This window comes from Ciconia boyciana, chromosome 7 (assembly GCF_034638445.1).
Source record: "Ciconia boyciana chromosome 7, ASM3463844v1, whole genome shotgun sequence".
In the NCBI taxonomy this organism is placed as follows: Eukaryota; Metazoa; Chordata; class Aves; order Ciconiiformes; family Ciconiidae; genus Ciconia; species Ciconia boyciana.
Genome location: NC_132940.1, coordinates 60212281 through 60240118, shown reverse-complemented (window position 1 = coordinate 60240118; position 27838 = coordinate 60212281). Strand labels below are relative to the sequence as shown.

The 27838-nt window shown below is 38.4% G+C and overlaps 1 protein-coding gene across 7 annotated transcripts in view; it reads left to right on the top strand.

Moving 5' to 3' along the window:
• The window catches only part of NAALADL2 (N-acetylated alpha-linked acidic dipeptidase like 2), a 517712-nt gene that overhangs the window by 203021 nt on the left and 286853 nt on the right, over positions 1–27838 (top strand). For all 7 annotated transcript variants that reach the window (XR_012043446.1, XR_012043445.1, XM_072868000.1 and 4 more), the window contains one exon: positions 15315–15816. Coding sequence is in view for 5 of the 7 variants with exons in the window: in XM_072867999.1 (XP_072724100.1) it covers positions 15315–15816 (502 nt within the window). In the remaining 2 variants the exon portion in view is untranslated. The remainder of the gene's footprint in view (positions 1–15314; positions 15817–27838) is intronic.

The window sequence follows — 27838 nt, the reverse complement described above, 5'->3', positions numbered from 1 at the left end:
TCATTCAAAACAATTAGAATATTCAGAGGCTTAAAGTTTGAGCATATTGTCAAAAAAAAAAAAAAGCCGTGTATAATTTCAGTTTAGAGAAGAAACTACAGATATAAAATCTGCATGGAAGAGGGACAATAAAATCTGCCCCCAATAAAGAGCATCCTCCCCAGCCTCAGTAAGGGCAGGGGTTATTTGAGTGTGCACGTTTATACATAACAGGTCTCGAAGATCTTTGAAAACATCCATTGGTTCCAGGTCTGATAGTGAGTGAATTATGGTTTATCGGGTTATTGCTCTAATACCAGCCTCCACTCCCAGGAAAGCAGATCCCTGCTAATTGAATGAGTTGTACTGCTCACTGCTTACAAAAGGCGGAGCTTGTTGCCAACAAACTGACTTTGATCTTCAGTTACATCTCATCCCAGTCCAGTATCAGTCTTTATCATTTTTCAAAATAGTGAAAGTAAGTACTGAGAAGTCTTGGTCATCATTGCCTTATTAGTTAAAAAACCCAAAGAAACAAACCAGAAAACAACCATAATTATTAGATAGTAATACAAGTTGCAATGTGTGATGGAAAACTGGATTTAGTGTATAGTTCAGAGAAACTGAGCAAACTAATTTCCTTTAATACAGGTGAGAGTTAAGGAGTCTCAGTAGTCCACAGGAGGAGTTCATTATGTGTCAAATAGGAGTGATCCTCTCAAACACACGTAGGCTAGGAATTTCATAGACTGTTGTGCAGTCATTAATAATCTTAGACCTTGGTCACAAGCTGGAAGTCTTAACGGGCTCATTAAATGAGAGTTCATTCTGGATTTCTTCAGCTGTGTGAAGTCTAAGTTGCGATAGGGCCGTAAGAAGTTTTTGCTCACTACCAATGTTATGTAACTTTTCCAATTTCTCACTCATTTTGCAGTCATTTTGACCTTGGTAAAACAGATTCAGACTATCTTCAAAGGCATTTAAGTACCTTTTCTCAGTGCTATATTCAAAAACTCCGAAGTTAATGTCCTCTCTATTTCATACCCTATATATTTATTTTTCTGACTCTCATTAATTTAATTAGATTGCAGTCTTCCTTTGCTCTTTACTGAGAGATCGCTATGCAGGCCAAATACGTTTTAACTTTGATGCCTAATGCTAGATGTGCATAATCATAGGTATCTACTCAAATAAAAGCGCCCGAAGTAAAGTATTCTCCTTTCCCCGCATACAAAGTTCCCAATACAGTCAGTAAAATTGCTAGGAGTTTTTGATAATCTACATCTCTAATGAGAAAGTTATCTTTACTTCAATGATAACTACTTCAATGATACATAAAAGTGCTTTAGAACAGAGGTCAATGTCTTTTATCCTGATTTTTGTTTTTGAGATCACCCAGCAGCTTAACAACCAGCCTGGATAAAAAATTCATTTCTCCAGTTCTTTGTAGTAGTCTGCACTAGGTAGCAAAGTTTATGGACATGTAGCCAACTGTCTTTTGAAGTGTTGCATCCGCCTGTTTTGACATTAATCCATAAAAGTAAATTCTATATGTAGCCCAAATATTGGTCTTTGTAGGTCCCAAATTACAATGGCAATAATTAAAATGTTTACTTTCATGTCCCAGATGGTAACTGTGGTAGATAATAGTATTTGCTGCAATTATTCTGGACTAAGTTTAGCAGTGGAAGAAAAAAATGTAGTATGGTTTTGTAATGGCACGCAGTATTTAATTGGTTTAACTGTAGGCTTAATTATTTTCAGGATCTAAAAGTAAAGGGAAAATGGAAATGGATTACAGGTCCGAACAGATTTATGGAGAGTTTACATGTTCCTTACATAGAGATGTGACATAATGGTCACTTCGGGGTTATTGTCTTTACATTCAATGTGGGAGGCTTTGGGCATGACTTTGTAATGGTTATATTTGGGATTTTTTTTGGCAAAGTTATGAAAATGGGTAATGGAACTGATTATTTTTGATCACACATATTCAGACCATACCCTTTGTAATATATAGCAGTGCAGCTAAAGCCTTTGTATCTGTATGAATACATAGCTTGATACTTTTTAGAAGAGAATGAAAAATGGAGTATTTAAGTAATGTAATGATTGCACATGAAGTGTAATGCAATTGTAATGATTTTGTTTGTGTTATTATAATAAACCTGGTTGTTTCAGGCTGTATTTTGGTAGTATAAATATTCTGTGATGAAGCAGTGTTTTATGACTTACTGAGTTTTACATTTTTATGCCATTTGCCTGACATTTAGTCTCAAAACAGCATTACTTTTAAGTGCCATTGAAGATCATTTATTTTTAATAATGTCCCTGTTCATATATAAATTATGAAGGCTATGAGATGTACTTAAAATAGTTCACTGTGTTTCTAAATACCTTTAATACATATAGAAATTACAGGTATGCATGCGTATCTAAAATACAGGGAATTCTGTGCGTTCGCTGTTGGAAAGAAAAAAAGAGCGTTCGAATTTTCAGTCTTTGATTTCTGTTAATGTACAAACTGTTTTCTAATGTCATTTCTTGATTCATCTTAATTATAAATTTAGTCACTCTAAATTTTTCATGAGCTTGGGTGACTTTTCACTAGAGACTGATTTTCCTCTCTTTCCTTGCTGTAAATCATGAAAAACTTTGCACAGTGAAGCTCCGTGGAAGACATTTCACTGTAAAAACCAGTAGAGATGAAGAAAGCACTTCTGTTTTTTCAAATTGCTTGGCCTGATCCTCTTCCTGTGGAAGCTCATGGGCATCTTTTGACTTCATTTTTTTTTTTTTCCCCTGAGCTTGAAATTAGGTCATGTATGAATAAAGCTGATTAAGTTGTTTTGTGAGGGAAATATTCCCACTAAAAAACCAAATTTCATCAAAATGCACATTTTTAGTGAGGAAATGTTTATTTCTAAGAGGAATAATTAACATGTAAAATATAGCAAGGGATGTTCAGTTTTGAATGATGTTTCTGGGGAAAGTTTCTGGGGAAACTGTGAAAAATTAGTTTTCTAGTTTTGAAGTTGAAGGAAACATGCATACAGTTGGGGATCTGCATCCCTATTTCTATACTTTTTGTTCATTTGATATTTCAAAAGGGAAGGAAAGGCAGGAGAGACCATGGACATACTGATAGTCACTACAGCAATCTACACAATTTCCCAGAGGCCTCCAGAGAGACAGAAGCAGCACGTGAATGATGATCGGTTATACATTTGTTTATTTTATGACGTCTTTTCTTCTTCCTTCAAGGAGACACCTGAGTATTGTGGTAGAAAAGAAGGCACGCAATGGGACTATAATTCATATTCCGATCAAAAAATATTAGTACAATGTTGAAAATACTCATGTAGGAATTTGCAGAGTTTAATAGTTTATTATATTATTCAGTCACTAAGAGCGTGCTTCTTGGAGTCCTTTTCAGAGTCAGTTATGGATAATATTTTCATGATTATTGTGAAATTGTGTTCTTTGGAAATTAGCTTATCGATTCTCTTAATTTTGTGGGTTGCTTTTTGAGAACATTGGCTTCTTAATGGTTCCTAGCTCTGTACAAACAGTGATTTGAGAACTGGTGATTGAGATTAGAATTAGGTTGGGGATAAAGTCAATAAAAAGCTTTACAGATCCAACAACTTGGAAATTTCTTTGAAACTCCCAAGTGTTTTTAAAACAAAGTTGTCTCGAGTAGCGAGAGTTTCCATCTGTTTCTGTCACTGGGAAAACACATCAGATAAAGCCCAAGCTAGGAAGCAATTAAATGTATTGCTGCCAGCTGAAGGAAAGCCTAAATCCTGATTGTTTTCCTCCCCCTGGCTGAAGGGTTCATTTAATAGGGCCTCTTAGAAGGGAAGAGTTTGCTTGGTCAAGTCTAGATCCTGCTATCTTGTTAGATCTTTCAATAAATCGGCATGTTCTCCATATCCAAACCTGCTTCTGCAATGAGTCCTGGTGGGAATACTTGTGTTTTCATCTTGCTTCAACTCAGCTGAAGTTGTTGAAGGGTTTTTTGGAGATATAGGCTAGCAATAGCAAGGCATTGTACAAGAAGTGTGTGTGACCAAATCAGAATTGACACAACCCTTATTTGTTTGTTTATTCTGTGCTTTCTTACACAAAGATGCCATGGAGAAGGATATTTTGTACACATTTTGGTGATGTGCAAATTGAGTCAAAGGCTGCAAAAAATATGAGCCACATAAATGAAATGCTTCATTTATCAGTGATTCGGGAAATCTGCATCATCCATGTGCTTCAAGGGTTACAAGTCAAGCAGTTTTTAGCAAGCTGCTAATCTGCTATGCTTGCTATATAGTTATAGTTGCTTGCTATCCCAGGAGTTTCCAGCAAATGCTCATACAATCTGATTAACATGGTTCACATACAAAGGGCGCTGGCCTGGGGACTACCACGTCTCATTAATGGAAATGAATTTTTCATGCCATGGCTGCTATGTCTGTGTGTTAATACTTTCGTTTCTTTTTCCATTTCTGTTTTTTTCTTTCTTTTTTTTTTTTTTTAAAGCAGAAATGTCTGTATGAAGTTTAATGACTGGTTATATTACAGGTTTGAGGTTTTTTATTTTTACATACTGGTGTTATTTTTACTAAGAAACAGATGTATCCACAGCAGAAAAAAAAGGAGAGAAATGGCATACATTTGTGTTCATATTGAGCCCTTTAGCTCTGATTGAATGCTTGATGAGTTCAGTTTAAGGACGAGGCGACTCGATCTGTTCTTGGCAGCAGTCCTGCTTTGAGTGGGAGGTTGGAGCAGGTGACCCCAGAGGTCCCTCCCTGCCAGCCGACATTTCTGTGGTTCTGTCAATTGTCAACTTTTCAGTATAACTTTCCAGAATTAAGAGAATTAGTGTAACTGATGTATCATCCCATCTTTTTAAGAAGCTGTAATGTATTATACTACTGTGACAGGAATACTGTTCTGTTTTATAGCGGAAAGCAGGGAAGAGAGGGCTTAGTCTTCTCTCAGAGCTGTTGCTTGGAGTGGTTTTGGATTATGTTGCTTTTAAAGGAAATTGGAGAGAGGAAGTAATGGCACGTATTAGCCGGTATGCAACTTATGCTCAGTGACGGGTCATCCACAGCTGCTGTTCTGCGGCATTCACTATTTAAGGGTTTTGGTGCCAGCAGATTGTCATTTTCCAGTTAATATTGCTTTTTTGAAGAGTTCCCAAACATCACTAGCTCTCTTATACGAGAATGTGTACCTGAACATGGGTATCCAGCATCTTACAAGATCATCAACGCACATTTAGCTGATGGTATAAAGCTGAATTAGCACAAACCATCAGTCCTTCTGTTCATGCACAATTCCTGCTTTAGATGGGAAGTGCTGAAATACCTCTAAGCATCAGTTATATAGTTTATAGCCTACTTTAACTCAGTATCCTAAGCTATATGTTTCTTGAATATCTCCTCTTTGTTCTTGTCGTAATGCACACTTTGCTTATCTTCCATTGCTAATGTCTCTAAATCAGGAAGTGCTACAGCGTAAACAATTTAAGCTCTAATAGCTATGCACAAGCCCTGGCCTAGTCTAAAAGAACAAGAAGGTTTATTAAAAGCTTTTCCTCTACAGCAGCTGATCTGTTTATTTTAGGTTGTGAAGTATGTATCATGCTCCTCTCTAAGGCTGCTCTGTTCGTGGTCAAGAAGTATTATGTTTACTTTTTAAGAAATTATTGCTTAAGAAATTAGTACAGACTAACAGTATTAATAAGAACTGCTCAGAGTTCAGCCTAATAGCAGTCTATGATAAATTCTGCATATATAAAAGTTTAACTGTCAACTTGTAGGTGTCAAAAGTGAATATAGCAGGCTGAGACGGACAACTGAGAATTGAGGTAGTCTTTAGGATAATGGACTTCTCTAGTTTATTTAATGTAATACCCTCATCTTCATACATCTCAGCAAGGCTGAGAGATTTCCATGAGTGATGATTGGGAGTCCATCAAAGAGAGGCTGAGGATAAAACCATAGGCTAAGCAGCTGTGCCTCTTCTCCCAAGGCTGTGGTCACAGTTGGGTAGGACTTGGCTGAAAACAGCATCAGATCTAGCTGCTTTTTGTGACTTAATTCTGGAAAGGCTAACATCAAAGTGTAAAATTCTCCTGAAAAACTACTGAAAGCATATATATAACTGATATGTAGAGCTTTACATACAGATTTACTTCATCACAGATCTTAAACGTGTTTGCAGAGTGAGTGGTACTCCACTAAAAGAACAAATCGTTTTTTAATTTAAGATGCTTTCACACTGAACTCGGTGCTGGCTGATGTGGAAAGGCTGTGTCAAGAGTGGTAGAACTGCCTAACAGATAGGTATGCGATGAAGCAGCAGAAGGAAGGGATGCTTCCTTTGATTTTTATCTCCAGAAATCCACTGAGGATTCCTCTGTTGACCTGAACTAATGCACCTTGGATTTTCTTTTAAGGAGAAATCATAAACTCATTTCGGCATGTAGACAGTGGCAGATTCAGGATGCTGAATGTCACACCATGTTGACTATGTGTGAAATAACATGTGGTGATAAATTCACAGGAATTGTACACCATGCAAAATTATACCTCCGGGCAGATTCAGATGACCAAATTCTGACATTTCTCAAACTTGACAGCTTATTTCAGTGGAGATTTAGGAAAAAAAAAGGTCAAAGGACACCAAACATATTACCACTCCACTCTTCGCCTATAGCTATAGCAACACTAAATCTTCTAATATTACATCTTATGGCAAATTAAGGTTTCCTCATTTAGGTCCTAGAAGCAGCAGTAATAGCTCGAAGGCTTCACGACCACAACATGCGGAAACAACCTTGCATTGTATATATCATACGCGGGGTTGCTGCAGCTTAATGGCTTCAGCGAACGTCCCCTTGCCTTGCCAGGAGCAGAATCGGGACCGATAACGCATGAATAGCTCAATTGCCTTCTAACAAGAGTCTGGAGCATCAGTGTGCCTCGGCAAGTGTGTACGGGTATATAAATGTGCTTTCATAAATATGTTCCCATCTTGGGTTGCAGTAGCTGTTGCCATGGCAACATCACTCTGTGTGCTTGAGCTTTAACATTCGAGAGTTCACCCAGAAAATAAATTTGGCGTGATTATGAAGTAAACTTGCTTGTTTTCTGAATTCTTTGGATTATGTTACTGCCTTACTCTGTTTTCTGCTATAAACCATGCACAGAATCATTAAAGCTGTCATCTATCAAAATATAGTAAAATTCCAATAAAGCTAAATTGTAAATGTTGCTATCTTCAGCTCCATAATATATTAAGAACTCTATGTCATTGTTGAAATTGATAAAACTCAATAAAACCCCACTGAGCAAGAAAAAAAAAAATCCTTATTTCAGAGTACATTTTACAGAAATTTTTAAAGTACTGACCTATTTTTCTACAGCAAGTTAGAAGACCATGGGATGGTGACAACAGAAACATATTACTTGTGCTTATCAATATTTTAAATACATAAAATCTAGTTTTATCCAAAAAATTACTCTTGAGATGAGACATTTGGGCTTCATGTGTCATGTGTATCTCTGATTTCCATGTGAAATCTTAATAATAGGAAGATCTGTATTCTGTAACCAGATAAGTTTGTGAAATTCATCCTAAGCTCTGAAAACCAGCTTAGATCATCTGATCTTGTGTGTCACCGGGAGTAGCAAGCAGTTTGCAGATGAAGTCCATTCTGCTCTCCCCCACGCCACTGTCCATTCTGGTCTCTTCAGCAGAAGCCATAGAAACAGGGTTTTGAGAGCACTTGCCATCTCCAGCTGGAGCCATAGCTCTTCTGTGGGAACAGAAATTGTGCACAGGTCAGTCACAAATGCAGGTTTTATAGAGGAAGTCTTTGTCTGTAGATTTATTCTTTTTACAAACAGATTTGAAATAATGTCTCTCTTTTAAATTGCCTTATCCCATGTATAGTCATTTATATATCTGAGATCATTCTGCTTCGAGATGACGTCCTAAAGTGTCTAAGTCGCTTAAGAGCTGGTTTCCTTTTAGAGGAGACATGAGCACAACTTACTGTCTGCAGTCTACATTTTTAATGAAACTCGGTCTTAGGTCCTGAGCGTGTCTCATGCTTGCAGGTCTGCCGCAACTGTGTCCTTTTATCAGGGGGCAGATCCCTTCAGGGGGATAGACTGAAACTGCAGGGCTGACTCATGTTCATCTCTTATCTTTGGACTAGATTAAGGCTAGATAACCTCGTATCCCAGCTGCTCCGGAGTCATCAGGTTGGTGGTGTGTCATGTCGTGTGTCCCCCCCGTGTGTCGTCCGTCCCTCCCCAGCAGAATGTGTTAATAATATGGTCATTGCTAGATTTTGGCAATGATTGTTAAAAACCAGGAATGGAGTCTGTGTTCGATGAGGCCAGATTCCTGTTTGCAGCTCATCCATAAAAGTGACCTTTTTGGGTTTTTTTGTTTGTTTGTTTTTTGTTTTACCGTTTCAAAAGACATGGGTGGAAATCACATAGTATTTTGTAATGTTGGTTTGCGCCTTTGGAAGTATAGTAGACTCCCATTAGCACAGTTTCTTAGAGTGTAGTAGCTTGCAAGTGTACAGTTTCCAAATTTTTAAAGTTAAAATTACTTCATTTTTTTACAATAATTTAAATATGATTGACTGTAAGTAACGAGAAAAAAGAGTTTGGGGGGAAAAAAAACCCCACCAAAGTGAAATGTGCCAAATCCAAAGACTGGCAACGTAAAAATTTCCAAAGCAGAAATGAGTCATATAAAATTAACTTTCTTAAGAACTGCTAGGGCCTGTTATTGCAGCTATCGCTGTCAGCATTTTCAAGTTAAACACCATTTACAATAATTTTATTTCACATCAAATTCAACTATAAGCTTAAATGCAAATGCCCCAATAATAGTTTTTGTCTTGGTGAAGCTTTGTGTTTTATTTCTTCCAGAGGCAATTATAATGTCTTGGGAAATGTAATGCAAAATATATTATTGATGAAACCTTGAATTTGGAAAAAATATGTATGTAGGCAAACTGAATATTAGGTTAGGATACAGGCAGTTGGTATGAGGAGAAGTGGGAAAAGGGCAAGATTAAGGTGTTCAAAGAGCAGAAGAGGTGGTTGCTGCTGACCGTGCCAAATCCCACTGGGCCTGAGGGGGCAGAGGACTTCAACAGGTGGCTTCACCCAGGGTCCACCGCTGCTGCTCTTCAAACCAAACCGTGGCAAGGACGGGGTGAAACACGTGGCTAAAATGTCGTCTTTTGCAGGAAACGTATTCTCACTTTCTGCAACTGCATCCCTTCTGAATGCGTTTTGTTGTAATTGTGTCATGTCTCCAAGTCCCTGACATTGGAAATGGGGATAAGAACTCCAGCACATTTTTTTCTGAGGGACCCTTGGTGTCAGGTGGACTTCCCCCACCCCGCCAGCTATTGTGATTCCCTGGGGAAGCGGAGGAAGAGATGCTGGGGCGGGGTGGCAGCTCCAGCAGCAGGGAAGGGAGGAGCGAGGGGCTTTGGGACGGGGGTGGGCAGGGACAGGGGTGCTCTGGAGGCGCAGGGCCCAGTGTGGGCCCAGGGGATGGACCGGAGCTCAGGCAGAGGTGTGGGAAGGTAAGTGGCGGGGAGGTGGTTGGGGCAGGGAGAGGTTAGGCGGTGGGGCTGTGGCCTAGCGCAAATGAATGAAGATGTAGGACATCCTTTCTTCCCCTTACTCCTTGTTTAAGAACAGCGCGTAAACGCGCATACACAACACATCCCTCCAAGCTCTGGGAGTCCTGTTTCTCCATCCACTTTTTTGCTTTTAGAAACGCTGCAGTCCTTTCCAGTGCCCTTCACAAGGAGAACAGCGGGATCTGAGTGTGGAGCCCAAAGGAAGGATGAGCGATTAATTCATGGACTAAGGAACCAGCGTGTGTGTGTGAGGGGCTTCTTCCTCCTTGTTTGAGACTGTTGTTCTGGTATTTGCAAATGAGTGTGGTAAAGAGTGAGCAGCTAGAAAACTGAGCTGTTACCCACCCGAGCTGGAGGGAAAAGCTGTTCTGAAAATGGAAGCAAAGCGAAGGCAGCAGCACAGCACGTACCACAAGAAATGCACAGACTCCGTAACAGAGCCATTTATACTGATCTGATTATGCTGCGGTTTTAATAAACCTCCTAGGTAGGCTATGCATATATCGCAGATGCTGTTAGCTACTGCAAGTTCAATAAATATTTCTGAGTTTTCTTTCAGGCAAACAGGTATTTGCAAACTAAACATGTCTGAGGATGGAAAAGATCTATGTTAGTAATACATGCCCAGCATATTAGAGACCTGCTGAGTCTGCCTCATCTTTATGTGATTGTTGTCTGGTGGGTGAGAAGGAGCTTCCTAGCAATTCTTTCTTTGAGCCCCAGGACTTCAGAGGTTCTGAAAAGGCAGCAGGCAAATACCTACGTGTGTACCTATGCGCACCTGGACGGCCCAGGATATTATAGCTCAAGTGGCTGATGCATTTGATCACTCCTCGACAGGCGGGTTAATGCTTGCTTCCAACTGGACATAATCGTGCGCAAGTCTTGTCAATCAAGGTGCATTATAGACCTTGTTCTTGTCATGTAGTCATCCTTTGTGTTAACGGTATCCTGGTCCACATGGCTGTTCATGATATAATAAAATTGGTGAGAGATTTTGAAGAAGTTAAATATTCGACATCACTCACGTATGCCAAAAAGTACTTCTTAGTGTTATATGAAGAGAAAACTTGGACTCAACGATTATCTGTGTTCTGCACATCTACCTTCTCAAGTCCGATGTCTCTGTGTCTTCTGCTACAACACTGCATGTTTTTTCAGATTGTGTTCATCTTGAGTCAGCTAGTGAAACGCGAACAACCGGTAAGTTTTGTCATTTGGTTTTATACGGTGGTTGTGCAGAGTGACAAGGAACTTAATTGTCCTGCTGTAACTGAACTGGTTGCCAAGCCCACATCCCAAACGTGAGAGAAGGGAGAAATCATTACTGCAGAAAATAAAGGAAGCGATGATGGAAATATCACATTATTTTTTGAATTACAGTGTAGTGTAATGTTGCTGTTGACAAGGGCATCATAATCTCTTCTGCAAACAACTTTTGTCGAGGATTTATAACTCTGAAGAAATTTGTCTAGGCCTGAAACTTGGCATCATCTCATTTAACAAAGTACTACATCTCATTTAACAAAGCACTAAATTGTTGTCGTATACACTTTAAAGACCTGTATGTGTGGTGGGTGTTGATTTCCACGATAACTACAGCTATTTGCCCTTCAGACAGGTGACATTATATCTGCTTTGGGGGTTTGCCTAGACGCAAAAAGATTACAAGGACTTAAAGCAAAAGTACTCTGTATAGAGGATACTGAGAAGAAAATCAAAGTGAAAGAACCTTTAAAATGAGATTAGCCAGCAACCCTGGATTTCTGGTTTTGTGACTATACAAAGAAGCCGCAATGCCTTTAGTACAATTCCTGGGTAAAGCTTGCCTTTTCAGTAATGAACACTAAATGGCCCACGAAGGCTTTCGCTGTGGGCAGCACGTTAACACTTGCCACTCTTCCTGCTGTGAATGAGCCTGCTAATCGTCTCAGCTATTTATGAACTGGATTTAACAACTACAGCACCAGTCACAAAGAATTTACTGTAATATATTCATACTGGTCTTTCCTTGTTGATTTCCTGAAACGTTCGTATAAGCTGACCTTTCTGTTGTGGAGGTATTAGAGAGCGGTAGCGATACAGATGCAACCTTTCATGTAGTCCTTGTTATATAGTTTTCAAAGGCTTCATTGATAAGGGATTCAAGCAGGAAAGCTATTACAAAAAAAGGTTCTGGTTGTTTCATAACAAGATGCACCTATCAGGCAGGATGTAAATGTGTTATTTTTAAGATCAAAGAACAGGTAGATAGTTTTGAAATGGGCTTGTTAAGGCAATAACGATCTTACAAAGCTGACTCTCCTGATTTCTGGTGTACAGTTAATTGAAAGGTTATTTAGCATTGATTTGATACCTCTCTATAAACATTCTCCCCACAAATAAGTGGAAGTATAGAAATGCACATCAACTTTATTGGTCATCAGCCATGCTTTGTCCAGTATTCCAGAGTTTGATTCCCTTTGCTGTCCCTATAGAATGGCTTTAAAGCTCACTCGGTGCACGTTCAGACTTCTGGCATTTTGCAGTTGCTTTTATCTTCATAATAAAACATGTATTTAACAACAATTAAATGTTGAAATAGCTTGCTGGCAGATGGGATGGACTTTCTATCTCTTGAAGTTTTCAAAAGTGTCTTTCAAAAATGTGTTCATTTTATGGTCTGTGTTATAGAGAAGACTGAACTAGAGTATCATAGTGTTGTTTCTTGACTTCATAGTTTATCCATATTTCTATTGTTTTGTTATTCTCTATGTAGTGTTTTCTTTATCCTTCTAATTCCTACCTAAAATTACATTTAATACATAATCTTTAAGTCCTACTTCCTTAACCAGCCAAATACTAAATAGAACTGGTAATATAGATTACGTGGCACAAATGACTTGTGCCTTGAGAATCAGGAGAACCCCTTTCCAAAATCACTGTTGGCAGAGTTAAATACACTGCGGGCCCTAATCTCAGATACTTCGTGGTAAGTTGTGCTGTGTCCTTACACTCAAATAATGAACTTAGCAACATTGGTAGAAAAAGTGAAGATGCTAACTGGGGCTAATCTTGCATTCTTTGCATTCTTTAACTAAAGCACATGCGTTGCTAAGACGATCCCATACACCAAAGACTGGTCTCAAATATAAAACTGAATTAAATACTGATATTTATTTTAGTTCATTTAGTTGTGTTTGTTTTTTTTTTCTGGAGTGAGGTACCTGGTTTTGGTGCCGTGTATGAAAATTGAATTGCTGAGATACTAAGCTGTGGAATGTGGTTACTACTCATCTGCATTAACAACCATGTCAAGAAATTTCAAAGGAATTTTTATTATGCACTTATGTGTAGATTTAAATAACCTTTATTAATACACTCCATTGAACAATAACATACATTTTTAAATTGTCATAAATGCAGAGAAAACTTAACTACCACGGATATGCAATGGTCACCATTTATAAGCGCAGCAAGATTAATATTTGTCGTGCAACTGCATCTGAAAAACTGCCTTAATTCCTATTCTATGGGTAATATTGTAGTAATCTATTAAGGGTTTATTTATTTGGCTAAAGCAGTTTGTTAAATGACTGTAGTAATTCTAGAGCCAAAATTATGTATTTATGGAATACAGTAATGATTTGTTTTGCTTTGAAAGGACGAAACACTTGTCTTTAAATTAATCTCTAATAAAAAGCAGTATGAATTGGAGTTGGAAAGAGGAGGTTGTTGGGCAGTTGTTATTATCTAGTAGTGACCTCCGTCATTGATGGTTTGCAAATTAATCCCTCCACCAACAAAACAGGAGGAGACAGAGTGAAAGGGCAGGTAAATAATTTGAAAAATAGTTAGCTCAATTTTCCAAAGAATTGGTGCTTGGTAAGAAGCTTAGTGCACCAGGGATCAATTCTGTGGATGATATTATTAAATATCTTCCTTAACAACCTGGATGAGGAGACAGCGTGCTTGCTTGAGAAATCTCGAGGTGATGCACAGCTGTGGGGGGAAGAGGTTGACCTGCTGGATTGTAGAGCTACAGTTCAGAGGGACCCTCACAAACCTGAGGGCTGGGCTAACAGAAAGTCCATAAAGTTCAGCCAGAATGGCTTTGCAGGTGTAAGCCATTTGTTGACTCAACTGGAATTTTGAGAGATTTGTTATCGTTACTTAAATAAATAATGCAACTTTTCATACTTATTTAAGATGCTTTAGGTCAGCTCACTCTAAACTGTGTTGCTTCCACTGCATATAGAAAAATTTGGACTGCAGGTGGAGCGTTGATTTGCAAAGTGTATACAATAGCTATGGTTGAAACGCATGCCTCAAGTATGGGCTCTCTTGACTGTTCCTAGACTGCCTGCCAGTTATAGGCAAGGGATATTTATATGGCTGTACAAGGAAATAGGATCTGTAAATTGGTATTGTATGGAGCCAGATAGTCTGTCAGTGCACAATAGGCTGTTTCATTATATCAATGCTTTCTAACGGTTTGCTCTCTTCAGAGAGCTTCAAAAAGCTAAATTCTACTTTGCCATTAGAGTAGGTTCATCTATTATGTGGCCTCAATAATGTTATCTGGAGGTAAGTCTTAGAGAAAGAAAATGCCTTAAAATGTAAAAATGGAGGGATAATGTAGTGTTGTAAGTGTCAGTCCAATATCCATCACTGTCAGAGGTTTAATATCTCTATCTTCATTTTATTCTAATTGATGAGTGAGTCTGTTTGAAAAGCCCTAAATTACAGATGCTTATGTGGTGGAATAGCTATTGTCAAAGTATGGCGGAAAACGGCACCCTATTGTTGCAGACTGTTAAAAATGATTTGTTGAAAATTGACTTTGAATGTTTGTACTGGAGGTCAGAGTTCCCTTTAGAGGGCTTATACTTCCATAGAAATATCTAGCGTTGCCACAGATATGCCTTGCTATTAAAGGAATGATTTTGATATAAATACTTACCAGGCAGTGCTTTTGATTCATTAAAATGGGAAAAATAAGTGGAGCAAAACAGCTGGGACAATTTCTAAGTAAATTCATCAGTCATTCAGGAACTATGCATTTAAAATACCTATAAATAATAGAATGCTCCATCTAAATGGAAGCCTTTTATTGGTGTGTAAGTATAGTGTCACCCTGAAATTTCTTTTTTAACTTATCATTTCCTTGTGTTTAGTATCAGATCAGGCAAGTTTTACTATTTCTACTTTTTCAACTTTATTTTAACAGCTTTATTTTGTATGGTGTGTGAAATGAAATTGATACACCCAGTTGTTAACCTTTAAAATTACTTTCAGGTAATAAATAATTGTTTTGGAAACTCTGTGCCTTCACTCGATTTTTTTAATATTATCTTGGGGACTGGCAAAATAATAGGATAACTTTTGTGTTTTGCCATTGGCACTTGTAAATCCCCTTTATTCATATTCTGACAATATATTATATTCCTTTAAATATCTTCTTTCCCTTCTGACGATGTTCATGGGACTGCTGATCCTGCAAAAGAAGACAGGATGATGGAAACAGAGTGGAATACTGAGAACCTAGTTTTTCCTTTTCTTATATATGTTTAGTTCTCCCAGGTTTACAAAGAATAAATACATTGTTTATGTATACATCAGGAAACAAACATTTAGGTTTTTTTTTTAATTTTTGTTTTAATAGATAAAAAGATGGCCTATCACAAAGTGAATGCAGACCAGAGAGCACAGGGGCACTCTCCGTACCTTGACAATGATGAGCTCCAAGCCACAGCGCTGGAACTGGAATGGGACATGGAAAAAGAGCTGGAGGAGCCTGGCTTTGACCATTTCCGACTGGATGGAGCGGTCCAGCATCACCTGGGAAACTCACAGAGCCCTGACCTTGATCTCGAGCCCATCCAGCCATCATCATCTCCAAAGGGAAGGTTCCAGCGGCTTCAGGAAGACCCCGACTACATCTCTCACTATACGAGACAGGCACCAAAGAGCAATCGCTGCAATTTTTTTCAGATACTGAAGGTATTTTGCACTGCCTTGATTTTATTTATTTTTGGAATTGTGATAGGATATTATGCACGCAAGAAATGCCCTTCTCCCCCAACGTCTCAAGAACCAAATAACCTTCATATCTACCATGAAATCCTCAAGGAAATCAAAGCTGAAAATATTCAACAGATTTACAGGTATGTACCTTGATTTGTTTTTGTCTAAATGCAATCAGGTGCCAATGTTAAGACTTCTTGTAATTTGTTTTATGTGGAATCTTATTTACAAACCTTGACTTTTTCTTCGTGTTCAGTTTTCTCATGATGCTTGGGAAGCTTTCATAAACATATATGAAACTAGAGTAATTTTTAACAATGTGGATTTGTGTTAGTCATTATAGTTTTTGCTTTAATAACATTCTATTGCTAAATATATTAATATTAGCTTTAATGTACATGAATTGAAAAACATAGATAATTCAAAGTGAATAGAAATATACACGACAGACCAGCTGTCCTAGATCCAGTCAATTGTCAAATAACATTATTGAAAAGCAAGATTTTAGATGGTGTTTTGTAATGTTTTGTAATGTTTGGTGCTTTAAGAAATCCCGATCTAATTTCTGGCAAATAAGTGTATTCTGGCTTTTGTTTTTCAATCTATACGGTGAAAGTAAACCTTCAGTCTGCATGGGTTTAGGAGAGAAAAATTGAACTCTGAAAGACTGTGACTTTTTTTTTTCTTTAGTATCTGTTTTATGGATATAAAATGTTGTAAAATATCTACTGACTGGGTTTGATTTTAACTTTTTTTTTTTTCCATGTGGAATCTTTTCACTGCTTCGAAAGTTTATATAACACGTTCGTATCGGCATGTAATCACTCTTCTGTAGCAGCAAATGTGGAAGAAACTAGGTTTTCCTGCCAACTTTTGAAAGTTATTTCTATGTGAGGAGGGAGATGAGCTTATTTCTGGCTTCTGGAACTGCAAGTTCCTTTTTCATGATAAAGGAAACACATTGCAGATTTTTTCATCAGTACCAGTTCAGAAGCAGCAGAACTTACATACCTGAGGTTAGAAAGGATTGTTGTCACAGACATCCAAAGAGTTGTTCTTGAGTAAATCAGAAATACATTGAAAATAACCACAGAAGTCTTCTAACATAATTTGTCTTTTATTATATTTGCTAAACCAAGCCTAAAATCCTGGAGCAGTTAGTACCATGTTTTGAGCCAACACTGTTACTAAATTCAAGGGAAAAAATAGGTATGAAGGATTTCGTGTCAGTTTTCATGTGCTGAACTGACTCTACTTTATACAAATCTAATTATTTTTATAATGGGAAAGGGTATAGGTGATGAAAATTGTTGATTCTGAATAGTAAAAAATTAACCTCTTTGTCTTTTCAGAGAGTAAATTGAACTGAATTCTGTCATTAGGCTTAGTCATGAACAGAGTATTGAAATAAGCTAAGCCCTACTGATTGGGTATTACAAAAATTACAGCAAATTGCAGAGAACTCTGTCAGTCTCAGGATAATACTCCAGTTCTTTGTGTTTGGGGACTGGGAATCGCTTGCCATTTTATTATTTCAAAGGGTGGTTTTAAAACATCCCTTTTCAAACTCTGCATCGCTTTTCAAACTATTTTAGCTAGCTCTTAGGATATTAGTGAGAATCTGGACTTTAAGTAAAAGGAATTTATATGAATGCTTTGGAATTTCAAAAACGTACGTAGTTGCTGTCCTTTAATTAACATAATTCTTAGCATTTGGTAATTTTTTTCTATGTAATAGCATGGTTTCAACAAATGCAGTCAAGCATTAATTCAGCTACCTATTGATTCTGTATATAGATATATAATCAATGCTTTTAGTATACTGCATTACCCACAAGATTGTTCTTAAGCCAGCATTTTGATCTGAGACAGCTTTTATCCCATGTTGTGTTAAGTTGCTTTCCGTCAACATCTGTTTGGCAAGAATCAGAGCTACTGCAATGAAACCTGTGTCTATGTGGCCCTACAAGTATAGAACACGCAACATATGTAGCTTGGGAAAAAAAAAAGGCCAAACCTGACAAAATCAATATATGTTATTGTAAGACTTCTTTCAATATAATATACTTTGAGTTACTAGGAATAAGTGGCAGCTGCTTAGCTTGCAATTTCTAAATGTTACTGAGAATGACGTTAATTTAATTTTCTTAGCTTACTACTTAGATCAGACCCAATAATGGTAAAGGATTTTGCTAACAGTCCTGATAAAGGACTTAGGAGAAAAATGTATAAAAGACACAGCAGTGCCAATCCTATCACCCAAGCAGACATCACCTTAATGTGCTTGGAGGTCTGGAGTGGGAACTTCCTGTTGGGATGAAATCTGCTGCAGTCAGAGGAAGCTTTGAGGATTGGGACCCTCTGGGCTTCTAAAGACGTTCTGGAAGTGCACCAGGGGACTTGTGTTGATTTGGCTGGGATTTGGACTGGATTCTGTGTGAGTTGAATGAAGCCTCTCTGCCAATCTGTGTGTCATGGTTTAACCCCAGTCGGCAACTGAGCACCACCCAGCTGCTCGCTCACTCCCCCCCAGTGGGATGGGGGAGAGGATTGGAATGGTGAAAGTGAGAAAACTCATGGGTTGAGATAAAGACAGCTTAATAGCTAAAGCAAAAGCCGTGCATGCAAGCAAAGCAAACCAAGGAATTCATTCACTCCTTCCCATGGGCAGGCAGGTGTTCAGCCATCTCCAGGAAAGCAGGGCTCCATCACGCGTAATGGCTACTTGGGAAGACAAATGCCATCACTCCGATGGTGTCCCCCACACAAACGCCGTCCCCCTCTTCCTTCTTCCCCCAGCGTTACATGCTGAGCATGACGCCATATGGTGTGGAATGTCCCTTTGGTCAGTTGGGGTCAGCTGTCCCAGCCGTGTCCCCTCCCAGCTTCTTGTGCACCCCCAGCCTCCTCGCTGGTGGGGTGGGGCGAGGAGCAGAAAAGGCCTTGACCCTGTGTAAGCACTGCTCAGCAGGAACGGAAAACACCCCTGAGTTACTGACACTGTTCTCAGCACAAATACAACACACAACCCCTGTGCTAGCTACTATGGAAAAAATTAACTCTACCCCATCCAAAACCTGGACACTGTGTTAGGAATTGGAGGATCATGTAGGATAACAGCAGTTTATCTGCATAGTTTGCTGAAATGGGAGATGCAGGTGTTCCTGTCCAGCTTCTCCGTTGGAGGCTGTTGGTGAGAGCTCGTGTGCTGCTCTCCTGTCAGTTCTGTACTGGCCATCTACATCAGCCAGGTCCCTGTTAAGCATTTTTCCCAGCAGACATACTAGAAATCATTAGGTAAGAAAAGTCACTGTGTTGGCTTTTATTCCTTCAACTTTGCACCTTGCTTCCCATGAAACATCAATGCTACAGAAATTCAGTGCAATTTAGCACAGTGTAATTGCTGGCCTTGGCCAAGTTGCCTAATTAATGATACAGCCTAAGTAAAGATTATGTCTGTAAGCCTTTTTGAACACCCCTTCCCGTAGGGAAGTGCTTACAATGTTGGTGATAAAAAGCAGAAATCAGTTTACTCCTGATGTTTTAGAGGTTTCAAGAGGACTAAAGTTGTCAGAGGTGCCTGAAAGGGGGAAAGGAGTCACCACAAAAAAGTGAAGAGTTTTTCTTACTCTGTTCATTGCATTTTACATGCTGACAAAAATTGGGACAAATATTGTTAATAGTATTGAATCAGTAAATCTAACATTTTAGGAGTCTGAATACTAAATTTCCTCAGAGAAATACTTATAAGAGAAACATCCTGCTTCATAGTATGGGCAGAGTCAGCACCGGTAAAAACGGGCATAATTCTGCAAACATCACTGAGCTGATAGCAATCTAGTAGTATTATATCTGTTTGTGGCACGAATATGATTTCTCTTCAGTTTTCTTTTGGAAAGATATATGACAAGGTTTTAGTTCAAGTCTGGTGTAACTTGGCTCCCACAAGCCTTCAGGGTGAATAAGAAAAGGGCATAAATCCCACATCCAAAAGAGACCAGGTAGAAGTCGAAATACAGAATACCTCAGGCGCTGTTTAGAATTATATCCGTTATCAGCAGAATTTAGTAGGGTAACACAGATGGACAAAGCTTGGTAAAATTTATAGGCTGGAAGTAGGCTATCTCCTGGGACAGCTAGGTTGAGACTCCATGGCAAGATTGAGTTCTCAGAGCCCTTTTAGAGAGAGTGTGTCAAGAGGGCATAGCTGGAGAGTAGTCATCTGTGCTTTGAGTCCACGGTCTTGCTCCCTGTGGAATCTGTCTGCGGCTCTGAAATATAATCGTTAGAACAGGAAAAGTCCTGTTTTCAAAAGTGATGAATGTGTTTAAATGTGGAAGTCTCTAAAGTTTATAATAAATGCTTAAGGTCGTAAGAGGCAGGCTTTCAAAAATACAGAAACACCCAACAATTTTGCTAAGCACACTGTTGAATTCTCAAAAGTAAATGAGCCCAATTTTCAGTGAAAACTGACATTTTAAGCTACTTCTTAAAATGGGATTCAGATTTCTAGTATCACTTAAATGCTTTTGAAAATTCAGCTGGCTTTTCCTTCTTGCTGTGTATAAAAAGAAGGATGCTAAAGAAATATATCTTTATCCTGTTGCTGTGCATCTGCCGGATGCAGGTTAGCTACCCAGTGGTCATTACCACATAATCGAATTATTCAGCAGATTTGTGTTAACAATGAGTAGATTGATTTTTATTTTGTTTATTTTTTTTAATATTACATTTTTCCTTCCCCAAATCAAAGATGAGCCTGCCATTTGTGCTGTGTAGTGTCCCCTCTGCCTCCTGGGTGGTTTTTTTTCCTTGCCCTACCTTCAGTAAAAGACAAGAGGAAAAAAATCTGAGACACCCTGGTCTGGAGTTAGAGGGAGCATTATCGCTGACTTCAAGGTTACTGTCACTAACTGCCAACATTTTGATCATTATATATGTTACTAAGATTTTATATTTTAGAAAGGTAAACATTTGAGTTTTATGCAAACTGACCTTTGGTGAGTGTTTTCAGTTAAGGTTTGAGTTGAATAATACTAACAAAATATAAAGGGACAAGGTAATGAAAGCACAAAAAGTAGCAGAAATACAGTCTCTTCAAAGACCTCTAAAATTGTAATAACTACTGCTATCCAATTTGGCATCTTTTTCTTAAAGAAAATATGTTGTATTGCATGTTCAACAGTGCAGAGCATTTCAATAGGGGAAATACGAAAGGTGGTATTTTTATATGAAATTATTTCCATTTTCTTTTTCCAAAGCCACATAAAAATGAAACAATCATAATTTGTTTGGAAATTGTGGGGCTATCATATTCATTTTATAGGGAGTTATAATTTTGGGGTCGACTTCTGTAAATTAAACTGATAAACAAAGATTTATGTTGAATAGTAAGTGTAAAGAAAAATGGACAGTTGTGTTGATATTGATATTTCTAGCTATACCTTATTTATCAGAATAGTTAATTCTCTCAAACACTGTTTTTTGAGAGAAAATTGTAATAGCCTTATACTGTGTAATTCCTTTCAACAGCCGTGCATCTCGGTTACTATCAGATTCACAGTCCTCTTGGATACATTTTCCCATGATTAAGACTGGGGAGCCACAGATGGAAGAGTCTTTGCTTTGCTCTTCATCCAGTCTATAGGGCAGCTCCTACATTTCGGCTCTGCTTTTCATGCTGTATCTTCTCACTCAAATGCTTTCTTCAGTATAATTTTTTTTGCCCCTCGAGCAATAGGGAGGTTTAAATCCCTTCGTAATACATCTAGTTGTAACTAACTGTCCTTTGGAGGCATATCTGTTCCTTCTTCCATCTGGTAATATCACCTGCAGAATCTCACAAATCCATCTCTGCAAGAATTGATTTGTCACTGGTGCCTGGTGCCATCCATAACTTCAGCTTAATTCTTCAAAGGGCTTTGGGAGAGCAGACAGCAACCGCTCTCCTATGCGGTCATGGCCAAAGAAACAAAAGTGCCTATGCAGTGAGAAAAGCAGTTTACTTGTCTTTTCTGAAAGTGAAGTGAGAAACTTCCATACGCAAGTGTTTCTTGTCCCTGGTCAGTTATAATTGGCACTGTTAAAACCCTGGAGCTTCACACCTTTTTATTGGGTAAAGCCTGTGAAACACAGACCTAGCAAGCAAAGAGAGCCCAGAACTTCTCGAAAGATTTCAGTTCTGGAGATTTGGACTGAATTAAGTTCACAGGCTGCTGCTTGGCAAAATTGACTTTGCTGTCCCGGGAATGAGAAATCATGGCAGGAGCAGAGCCTCTCATTCTACAGGAAGGGTATGAGGAGAGAAAGGAGGGTTCTGGTGACTGCTTCCCTTAGGAAAGACCCATTTTGTTCCTACTCCTGTTAACAGCTACTGTTAATAGCTGCATGCTAACATCTACATGGGTGACAGTAGCCATCTGCTGGCCTAGACCACTGCTCACTTTACTTGTGATCTGAGCAGTTGTCTTTGTGTCCCCTGTACGCAGGCATATTCTGTTTTTTGTCATGCCAACTGTTGAAAAATGCATTGTAAAAAGCAAATATCAGTGGCAACTCATCCTATTCCCTCCTGTATATCAGTCTCAGATATTTATTGTATTGCCATAAAAAAATGCAAGTATTAAACCTAGTTAAACTGAGTCTGAAGTCCTGCCTACTACATCTTTAGAAATGGATGTTGGCGTGTTCCTGGGTAACCGGGAGCGAGTTCTCTAGATTTATTTCATTCCCATAGTCTGTGTAATCACTTGGGATTCTCTTTATTCACATGATAATTTTGAATGCGTATTTATAAGTACAAAGCCCCTTTTGAAAGGAGATAAGAGTCATGTCAAACAAGTGAAAGTTTCCACTTATCCTCCTGCTACCTCCCCAGAGAAGAATGGCTCTGAGAACATGGGGAGGTGTCTTTTGTGGAAGAAGGATGCCCTGCATGACCCGAGTGGTATCTGTGGAACAGTGACTTGGTAAATTTAGGCTCCAGATACCCACTTATGTCAAATATATATATATTTTTTTTTTTTAAACCAAAAAATAGGTTATATCTGTACTTCAGAGGTGTTAATAGAAAGGCTTGTCTGATTTATAGTTTTCTTTGGTTTCATTCAATTTGCCTCTTTTTATTCTTTTTTTTCCCTTTTTTTTTTTGATTTGCCAAACATAGCTCTTTCATTTGTTTTTCTGTAGATGAAAGAAGGAAGCATTATATTGATATAATGCTTGACAAGGAGGTGTAAGTTTATTCCTGTTAGAGTCAGTTACAGCATATGCTTATAAAATTCCTCTTCCTTTTTGAAGAAATGTCTTAGCTTATGGTTTACTTAACATTATAAGGACATGTTTCAAGTCCACCATGTGGTTCACTGAGAACAATTTTTCTTCTTGGTTAATTATTTTTTTTAATGGTACCCATAAAAATATATTGATTTTTAGGTGTTTGATTTGGGAAATCATTTACAATAAAGTCTGATTTTTTGTATTATAACTATGTCCTTTGTAAATGAAGTACACAGTGTTGCCTTAAAATATTTTTTCCAAGCAATACACCAGTGATATAGTAATGAATTAGATCCAATAAGCTGTATATTCACATTGGCATAATAAATGATGAGTCCCTTGATAAATTTCCTTATCTGTCACAGCCCATATGAATGGCTTCTGTCTTCCTGCTCCTTTCTCAAAAACAACATACAGTTTTTTGCTAGGGAAAATAGAAAGAAGATCACAATTTATGGTTGGACTCGATGATCTTAAAGGTCTTTACCAACCTATACGATTCTGTGATTCTGCAATTGGGCCAACTCACCAGTTCAGAAACTCTTTAAAAGACCAAAAAGTATTTTATTTTGCTTTTGAGATGTAAGAAAATAAAAGAGAGCTTGCCAAACCTCTGAGACCTTTTCTCAAAAGAGGAGAAGCGGGAGGATTTGTGTGTTGTATGTGATGTCCTGGGGTGGACATCATATGTCATCAAAATGAAAACTGAGAATGATGCTTTTGAGTATTTTATTACAGGCGTATCATTCCAGGATGTGTATTTTGTGGAATAACAAAATGGATAGGTGAGCTAATTAGGAATTTTTGAAGACTTTTTTTTTAATTACTGTTTGTTTTTTTCTATAAATCTGCCTTTTTTTGTGGTACAGTGTCTGTTTCAGTGCAATATTCATAGGCTCAGGGTGGAAACTTGAGAGGGGAAAATGGGGACAGCTCAGTACTGCTGAGAGGTTACGTGGGACGCAGGGGACTGAGGGTCACAGTCCTGTTCTGCGTTAGGTGGAGCGGAACCTGACACCCAAAATTCTCCCATTGGAGTGCTTTCCTACACAACGTCTGCGTGTTGGTACAGCGCCTCACATTTTCTAAGAAAAAGGAACGCTAGCTTTTCATAGGCTATAGAATGTAAATGAATTTTGCTCTGATTACTTATTTTTGGATTGTATAAACTTACTTATTTTAAAATTAGAGATTACCTTGCCAAAATTACCTCAAACTCATCACAGCAGAAGTGTGGTTAGGGCTTAGAGAGAGAACCAATTTCCATGGCCATTAGCTATCTACCTCTTTACCATGACTGCTGAAAAGCGTGGGGCAATTTAGTCCCAATTAGAACAGCAATTCGGAATGGTGACAAGTACTGCTTTTTCTAATAGATGATGAAATGAGCTGTGCCAGCATGGGTGAGGGAGTAATTTGCTTTTTAAAGGTCTAGCATACCTTGTTCTTGCCTGCTTGGGCTAACAGAGGGATCACGGAGGGTCTGATGATACCTTGAATCTTCCCGTTTGCTGGGCTGCCCCCGGGACGTCTCGCTCCCCCCTTTGCCTGTAGCTGTTTGGAGCTGTTTGGAAAGCTCAAGTTTTCAGGGGATTGTTTCTGTTTCAGTATAACAAACTGGAACAGATGGTAAAACATCTATGGATTTTAAAAAGCCATACCTTTTAAAAAACTTTTGGTGAGTGGTAGGCTCTGTACTTGAGTTTACCTGAGAAAGAGAAATACTTGACTAGACATTTGTGAGTGATTCTGACACTAATGCTGGCTAAAAGGCAGTATTTAGCAGCAAAAGACTTATTTACGTTGCCATCCATCAGTTTTATAGATGTAACCAAACCATATTTCTTCTAACAGAAAGAATCTGAAGGAAAAAAGCACACGGCCTGTTGAGATGAAAGCCAGTTTTCATTTTAGGCCAATTGCATCCAATGGGGAAATACCAGAGGATACAGAAATTGGACAAAGTTGCCCTTCACTGTCCAGTCCTTGCAACTCAATACAAGGAGAATCAGCAATTTTGGCTAGTGCTCCCAGGGACGTACTTATAAAGATACTGAGAAACAAACCTTCCAGAACAAAACCCCTTAACAATTTAATTAGTGGCACTAGATATGCCGACTATCTACTAATTGCCTGAACAACTGTAAGAGTTCGCTCCTGCTGAGTTAACCGTATTGGCTCTCAACTTCTCCGTGATACAGTGTGCTTTGAGGGTGGCTGTTTTCTCCGAGGAGATGGTGGCACAGGGCATTGCAAAGAGTTCTCTTGTAAAATTTCTTAAGCACCAAACACTCGCAAATTCCTGTTTAGGATGCATCTCTCATCAGCAGAATGTAAAGCTGAAGTCTGTTGGTACTCTTGAGATACGGTGTTTGAGTGGAGTGCTGCAATTCCATGGTATGCACTGCAACAATTAGCAATTAGTTTCCTGCCTGTACACATAAATCAAATTAACAAAGCCTCGAGGGGAAAGAGTTTTCTCAGCCCTCTTTGGTGGTGCTTTGACATCCAGTTCCCTACAGTCAGCACCTATGACAGCTATTTACTAGAAGCCTGCTAATAAGTCAGACTGTTACCGAATTTACTGAGAGCAGCAGGACTGCAATTTGTTGTGCAGTATTAAGTTACTGCTCATGCAGCATTCGTGAGTGAAGGCTACTAAGGAGCATTGCTAGGAATTGATCGGGGATAATGAAATTAATATTGTCTGAATAATAATCAATTTTAATAATAGTCTTTTACAGTAGTCTTGAATTAAGGGGCTTGTATTCTCAGTTCAATTCTCTTTGAAAGCTGATGAGTTTCTGAAGTGTGGTAGCTGTGACGCTGAACAAATAACTGAAACAAATATGAAATGCATTGGAAAGTTGGGGCTTTTCCCAGTAATACTGAAACTTGTACAGTGTACAGACTTCAAAATTAAACAAGTTGGTTGGCTTTTTTAAATTTCTAGAGTACTCCTTATGGACAAGAAGTTAAATAATGCAGGAAGTCTGTGAGTATGTCTGATTTTTCTCGGTCTCAGTAACGGCTAATCTTTAAACATGCGAGAAGTCTCATCCTTCATATAAGCTGATGTTTCCCTTGGACACGTGTAATTGACACAAATTTACATACATATGATTTCCTGATGAACTAGTTCCTGTCCAAGTTAAAATACTGCTTCATACTGCACTAATTTTATGAGTATTTTTCAAGGGTGAAAAGGTTGAAGTATTCCAGTTAGATGAAATTTTCTCTATCCATTTTTTTTCTTTTAGTAAAATACTAAAATTGAAAAGTAAATTGAAATGTCACTATCAAGACAAAGTGTTCAAATGGCTCAGAAGTAAAACTGTTTGGAAATCTTGTTTCTTGGAAACTTCAGGATTTTTATTCCTAGTTGGGGAATTTTGTGTGTGTTGACATTTCCTGCCAAAGCAATCTCTGGTCCTCAAGCAACTTAATGTCTTTGTTTAGCTTTTGTGAAAATTGGTTACTTACCAGAACAGAGAAAATTTAACAACTTTCATCTTTTCATCTGTTGTGACATTTTTCTTTCTTTTCTGTAGTTTCACAGAGACTTCCTTGCACCAGTGCTATCAAAATCATAAAAGCTCAATATATGTAGTAGTGCTCAGATCTCTCACTTTTAGTGAGCAGATGACATTTGAGGGTTTTGTTCATTTTACCTTTTTTAATGGGTGCTCAAACTTCATTACCCAGCAGGCTAATTAAGCGGGTTGTGCGAGGCTTAAGGGAAAAGATTGCTGTGGGGGTTAGGACCCCATCAAAGATTGACTTCTCTCCAGCAAATTTCAGGAAGCTCTTCGGAGAGGAGTTTGTATGGATTGTAGTATTTTTGCTGAGATCTATGTCTAGAGAAAGGACATAATTTGGGATGTCTTTCCTTTGGAAGTTAGGGTATAGCGGAAGGACTGATGCAGTAATCCTCCTATGTAATACAGAATTGACCAAATGACCAAAGTTTTGAAGTATGCTACCTTGACTCAGCGATCCAATACTTGTGTTTTGCTCTACGCGATAACACATTTTGGTTCTGTTCAAGTGACGAACTGGAGCCTATAGAGTGGAGAAGCCCAGGAGTTCTCCAAAATGTGAAGAGGGGAGACAGTGGGAAGAAGGATTGATAGTTAAAAATGGATAAGGAGTCCATGAAAATGTCAGTACGCCCTTGATGGAAATGGTTTTCTTTGTTCCAACAGGGCAGCTGTGATTTAGCAGAGAGCTCACATACTTACAGTTATGATTGTAGCCGAGGCAGGAACATGTTCCCAGCGGTTCTGGAATCTGTTTCCTGTCGAAGGCTACGTGAGCCAACACAGATGCGGTGCAGATTGAGACCATTTAATTATTTAAATAGCTGGCTGAGTGCTATTTGTGAGCAAAAGGTGGTAGCTCCGAGAAGTAGCTTGTTTTATGGCCATTTGTTGGTAATAGTTATTGAATGCTTTTATTTTTAATAAATGCCAACCTAGGTGATGGGCCCTGTCATGTGCGTTATTAAATAAATAGACGAGCTTAGAGAAAGGCCATACGGTCATGAATAAAGTTTCCCCTCCCTGCCAACTATTTAGGGAACAAAGGAAGAAACTGAATTATTCATGATATGCTTAGTGCAAGGCAAATGGAACCTGCCGCTGTGTTGCTAGCAGTGCAAATAGTGACTTAAAAAATACAAATGGTTTCCTTCTGTATTATCATGCTTGTTTTTCTTTGCTAGTATTTCCAGAAACTATTTAAGAAAATTAAAACCCAGTGACAAAAAAAAGAGTTAAGTCTTTATAGTTCCTCAGAATCCTAGCACAGACCCTGTGGGGGATTTTGTTTCTAAATTATTCAGCCTATGTGCTAAAAAGATAGACAAGACATTGTGTTGTGGAA